Source organism: Entelurus aequoreus, linkage group LG10 (genome assembly GCF_033978785.1).
Source record: "Entelurus aequoreus isolate RoL-2023_Sb linkage group LG10, RoL_Eaeq_v1.1, whole genome shotgun sequence".
Classification (NCBI taxonomy): Eukaryota; Metazoa; Chordata; class Actinopteri; order Syngnathiformes; family Syngnathidae; genus Entelurus; species Entelurus aequoreus.
In genome coordinates this window covers 2,522,962-2,529,487 of record NC_084740.1, presented here as the reverse complement: position 1 = coordinate 2,529,487, position 6,526 = coordinate 2,522,962, and the positions used below count along the sequence as shown (strand labels likewise).

General features: G+C 38.7%; 1 protein-coding gene across 1 annotated transcript; it reads right to left on the bottom strand.

The window, feature by feature from the left end:
- On the bottom strand, window positions 1-2,379 carry LOC133659258 (uncharacterized). Its single transcript, XM_062061990.1, has one exon. The coding sequence runs from the start codon at window positions 2,270-2,272 to the stop codon at window positions 1,505-1,507; it is 768 nt and encodes a 255-aa protein (XP_061917974.1). The 5' UTR covers window positions 2,273-2,379; the 3' UTR covers window positions 1-1,504.
- Between the last annotated feature and the right edge of the window lie 4,147 nt (window positions 2,380-6,526).

Genomic DNA, 6,526 nt, shown 5'->3' with positions numbered 1-6,526 from the left:
CCGAGTGGGTGGAGCTACTGGGAGGAGTCCCTTGTTGGGTTAGCGATGCTACTGTACTAAACAGAAATTTAGGATCGTTTTTGTTGAGGCGGATGAGATTTGAGTAGTATTTAGCTTTAGCTAAGGTAAGCATGCGTTTATAAGTTATTAAACTATCACTCCATGCTTGATGGAAAACCTCAAGTTTAGTCGCGCGCCATTTGCGTTCCAGTTTTCTACATGATAATTTATGAGCTCTAATTTCTTCTGTAAACCATGGGGTGCGCCTTTTAGGGGCCCTTTTTTGCTTTAGCGGTGCTATACTATCAATAATTTCGCGCAAGGCATCGTCAAAGTTGTTAGTGAGTTTATCAATAGAGCCGACATAATTTGGGAATGGTGCTATTACCGAAGGCAGTAGGTCAGCAAGAGTCATCGTTGTGGCAGCATTAATGTTGCGGCCGCTATAGCAGTTATTATTATTATTAGCTTGTTGACAAAGAGTCAAAACTTCAAATTTTATAAGGTAATGATCGGACATTACTTTAGTATATGGAAGTATCATAACTTTGGAGGTGGTGACACCCCTGACAAGCACTAGATCTATTGTATTACCGTTGCGATGCGTGGGTTCATGTATTATTTGTGTAAGACCACAGCTATCAATTATGGTTTGGAGCGCCACGCACTGAGGGTCCGATGGGGTATTCATATGGATATTAAAGTCCCCCATTATGATTATATTGTCGGCGTGCGTCACTAGATCAGCAACGAACTCTGAGAATTCACTGATAAAGTCCGAATAGGGCCCAGGGGGGCGGTAGATAACAGCCAGGTCGAGAGGTAGCGGTGTGACAGACCTCATAGTAAGCACCTCAAACGATTTATATTTATTATTTAGGTTAGGGGTAAGGTTGAAATTTTCATTGTATATTAGTGCGACACCCCCTCCCCTTTTAAGAGGGCGGGCAACATGCGCATTCGTATAGTTAGGAGGAGATGCCTCATTGAGCGCAAAAAATTCGTCCGGTTTGAGCCAGGTTTCGCTAAGACCAATGACGTTAAGATTGTTGTCTCTAATGACCTCATTAACCAATAACGCCTTGGGAGACAATGATCTTATGTTTAAAAAGCCCATATTATAGGTATTGGGCTGTTTTGACGAGTTTTTGTTAAGATTATCCGTAGTGGCAATATTAACAATGTTGCGTTTATTATGCGTAGTGCACTTTAAATAGTTTCGACCATATCTAGGAATTGATATGACGGGAATTTTCCGATTGTTTGCTTGGTGCTGCAATAGACTGGACATATCATAATTTGCCACCTCAGTAGAATGCATGTCCACCTCTGACACAGTCACAACAGAAAAAACATTATGTGAATTGTGTATTATTCTAAGAGAATTGCTATGCGTACATGGATTATCCAGCCTGGCGCTGGCTAGTTCTAGCTTAACTGACTCCTCACCCGGACTAACAGACATTGTAATTGCCTGTGACCGGGCTTGCTCTAGTGTAGTCAGTCAAGTGAGACTTAAATAGTAGTCTATGTTTCTAGACAGGATGATGGCGCCTTCCTGGTTAGGGTGAAGGCCGTCTCTCATCAGCAAGCCTGGTTTGCCCCAGAAAGAGGGCCAGTTATCAATAAACGTTAGTCCCTTCTGCCTACAGTAGCTAGCCAACCACTTGTTAAGCGAGACTAATCTGCTATATCTCTCATCATTGCCTCTCGCAGGCAGGGGGCCAGAGACAATTACTCGATGCCTGGACATCTTTCTGGCGAGATCACAAGTCCTGGCTATGTTTCTCTTTGTAATCTCTGACTGTCTCATTCTAGTGTCATTGGAGCCAACGTGTACAACTATATTCGCATAATTAGTGGTGCGATTAGCCTGTCGTACGTGTTTACTAGGCCTGTTGCGAGTTAGCTCCCTAAGATTAGCTTCAATGTCAGGTGCTCTGGCCCCGGGGATACACTTTATTGTGGCTGGTTTGCTAAGCTTTATGTTTCGGGTGATGGAGTCCCCTATAACTAAGGTGTGGTGCCCGGTAGACTGGGGTGTAGGACTAGCTAAAGAGCTAAATCTATTATGCGTCTCAACCGGTACACCGTAGCTTGTAGGCCGCTTAGGACTGCTACAAGCTGGGCTAGTTAGCTCGCTACAGCTAACGCTAGCAGATGTGTCCGCAACATCTAAAGTTACGACATTACTCTGCTCTAACTGGCGGACACGGCCCTCTAGCAGAGCCAACCTCTCCGTGAGTATGGTGCAAGACGCGCAGGAAGCCATTACTCACAGTGTTTTCTGTCACCGAGTGAAGTTCCTGCTGTCCTCAGGGAAGTGGTCGCGGTCTGTAGGAGTAGCTTCTTACTGACCGGCGCTGCCTTTCTCCGCGCTAGCTTAGCAGCTAGCTAGCTGAGGAAAGGGTGGTGGGACAGATATCGGGTGATTTGCAAGTTAAATAGTACCACTAAAAATGTTTGAGAAGTGATAAAGAAAGCTGTAGAACAATTAAAAGCACACAGATAGAGCGCTACTTAGCTTTTTCGCAACAGCGAACAGACGGCGAGCAGTCACGCACGGTGAACCGGAACCGGAACCGAAGTGTATATATATATATGTGTGTGTATATATATGTATATATATATATGTGTAAATATATGTATATATATATATATATGTGTGTAAATATGTATGTATATATATGTGTGTATATTTATATATATGCACACATACATATATATATATGTGTATATATATATATGTATATATACATGTATATATATGTATATGTGTATTTATATATATAAGTATATATGTATATATATATAAGTATATATGTATATATATATATGTATGTATATTTATATACATACATACATATGTATGTATGTATATATATATGTATATATATATATATATATAATCAATAAGTAATATATTTAAATTGATCAGCAGCATTAAATCAAGAGCAGAACGTTTGAAACACTTTAGTCAACAAAACAAAAATTAATAACACTTTGTGCTGATTGTTTTATTGTAAGGAAAATTGTTGTACGTACTTAATTTAAGTTGTGTAAAGTGCAGACCTGCTGGAGGTCAGATGGAACAAAAACGGAGCTGTTTGGCCACAATACCCAGCACTTATTCAGAAGAATAAGTGATTATTACATTTGAACAGAAGTGTAGATAGAACATGTTCAAACAGAAAATAAGCAGATATTAACAGTAAATGAACAAGTAGATTAATAATCCATTTTTTACAGTTTGACCCTCATAAAGTGTACAAAATAATAGGTGTATAAATGACACAATATGTTAGTCAGCAGACTAATTAGGAGTCTTTGTTTGTTTACTTACTACTAAAAGACAAGTTGTCTATTTTATTGAAGGACTAAATGACAATAATAAACATATGTTTCATGTACACTAACATGTTTTGTTCAAATAAAGTCAATAATGCTATTTTTTGTGGTCCCCTTTATTTGGAAAAGTAATGAAATACATTTTGGTACCGGTACCAAAATATTGGTATGGGGACTACTCTAATAGTATGTAATCTAACGCTGTATATTAAATGATATCATATTGTTTTTAAAGGAGGTGTCGTCCTATATACTCAGGATGGTCTTATATATTTGTCAATGCACTAATTGCAGGGCTAACGAGCTTCCCTTCATTCAAATATTTCAATGAGTTTTTGTTTTTTGGTCAAAGCAAGTTGAAATATGATGTGTGTTCATCGGAGGAAGGTCTGTGGGATCGACTGTCTTCACCTCCATGTGGATGAGTGATGGTAATAAGTAAGACTTTTTTCTTTCTCTCTTTTAGAAGACCAGCATCAGCACCACAGGGTCCTGAATAGTCTGTAGGAGAACTTTCACATCCTCATCACATTGAGGAAGGGGGAAAAAAAATAGAAAATAAAAGCCAACACATCAAAGGTTTAGCTACCAGAGTAGAAATGACTCTTCCGTGTATGTATGAGCTCCAATATGAAAAGAACTTTGAAGTCTCCGTGCCGGTCTTTTGTAAACCCCCCCACAAAGGAACTGAGGAGATCTGCAGGTCGTCATTGTGCAGGTCACCTTGGCTGTAGTAGGTTCCTTTTCTTTGGATGTCTGTGTGTAAACTAGGGTTCTCCTCTGTGGGCTGTCCTGACTCCACGATCCACACCAGTGTGGAAACAACACCTTCAAAGGCCTACTGAAAGCCACTACTAGCGACCACGCAGTCTGATAGTTTATATATCAATGATGACATCTTAACATTGCAACACATGCCAATACGGCCGGGTTAACTTATAAAGTGACATTTTACATTTACCGGGGAACTTCCGGTTCAAAACGCCTTTGGAGGATGACGTATGCGCGTGACGTCGCGAGGTCCACGGAAGTGTTTGGGTGAGGGCCGACATGCGGGCAACTGAGCTACATACGGGTTCTTCGAGCCATAGCAACCAGACTGGCGTTGACAACAAACCGTTGCTATTACTCTTTAACCTGTCGACCTACGCTGGTTAAACCCGTCATTCTGCCGCCAAAATGGTGTTGTTTTTGGTTGTGCTAACCACAACTGGAAACAGGGAAAACAAAGGTTGTATTTTGTTCTGCCAAAGCGTGATAAAAGCCCACAGAGACGAGACAAATGGCTCGCAGCTTTACACCGGGAAAACGAGGACGGTTCTCACTGGAGTCCCCCAAAGTCCCGGGTCGTGTGTTCGGATCACTTCGTTTCTGGTAAATATAAGGAACAAAAATCCACCTTCTTAACCACAACTCGGCTATACCATCCGTGCTAATGTTGTACTTGTTGAATTTGTATCTTATAACATTCGACAGCTGAAGTTGTTGTTGTACAAAAATAACATGCGGTATATACTATATAGTCCAGGGGTCACCAACCTTTTTGAAAGCAAGAGCTACTTCTTGGGTAGTGATTAATGCGAAGGGCTACCAGTTTGATACACACTTCAATAAATTGCCAGAAATAGCCAATTTGTTCAATTTACCTTTAACTCTGTTATTATTAATAATTAATGATATTTACACTTAATTGAACGGTTTAAAAGAGAAAACACGAAAAAAATGACAGTTAAATTTTGAAACAGTTTATCTTCAATTTTGACTCTTTAAAATTCAAAATTCAACCGAAAAAAAGAAGAGAAAAAATAGCTAATTTGAATCTTTTTGAAAAAATTAAAAAAAGAATTTATGGAACATCATTACTAATTTTTCCTGATTAAGATTAATTTTAGAATTTTGATGACATGTATTAAATAGGTTAAAATCCAATCTACACTTTGTTAAAGTATATAACAAATTGGACCAAGCTATATTTCTAACAAAGACAAATCATTATTTTTTCTAGATTTTCCAGAACAAAATTTTTTAAAGAAATTAAAAAGACTTTGAAATAAGATTTAAATTTGATTCTACAGATTTTCTAGATTTGCCAGAATATTTTTTTTAAATTTTAATCATAAATTTGAAGAAATATTTCACAAATATTCTTCGTCGAAGAAACAGAAGCTAAAATGAAGAATTAAATCAAAATGTATTTATTATTCTTTATAATAAACAAATACATTTACTTGAACATCGATTTAAATTGTCAGGAAAGAAGAGGAAGGAATTTAAAAGGTAAAAAGGTAAATGTGTTTAAAAATCCTAAAATCATTTTTAAGGTTGTATTTTTTCTCTAAAATTGTCTTTCTGAAAGTTATAAGAGGCAAAGTAAAAAAAAAAAAAGAATTTATTTAAACAAGTGAAGACCAAGTCTTTAAAATATTTTCTTGGATTTTCAAATTATATTTGAGTTTTGTCTCTCTTAGAATTAAAAATGTCGGGCAAAGCGAGACCAGCTTGCTAGTAAATAAATACAATCTAAAAAATAGAGGCAGCTCACTGGTAAGTGCTGCTATTTGAGCTATTTTTAGAACAGGCCAGCGGGCTACTCATCTGGTCCTTACGGGCTACCTGGTGCCCGTGGGCACCGCGTTGGTGACCCCTGATATAGTCTATAGCCTAGCTAGCTATTTTCGAAAAGCGGACAACGAGAGGATACCAAAGGCAGCGTTAAGATGGACACCACCGGGAAAACGTAAGCCAGGGCGGCCAAAGAACACCTGGCGAAGAACAGTTGTACTTAAACAATACATGTAGCCCTCAAATCTCTCAATATTTTATACACTAACACTTGATCTCGTTGTTGATAACTTCCGCGTCTCTTTCTTAGTAGCGCGCAGGCTAAGCTAACTAGCAAGCTAAACTAAGCCTGAGAAGCTTTAAAGTTCACTGAGATGAGTCTGACGCAAATAATACATTTTCCGTTTTTTCACACGATATGCGAATAAGTAAAAATGCGTAAATGAAGGATTTAACGCCGACTTCCAAGCCACAACTCTCGTTAAATGCTTTTTCTGTCAATGCTGTGTTCGCTGTGAGCTGCTTTGTTTTCAACCCATTCCCGGTTGCTAGGGGATTGGTAGGCGGAAGTGACGTAGCTCCGCCCTCACCCATAGAACACTCTGTTTTCTTCGAC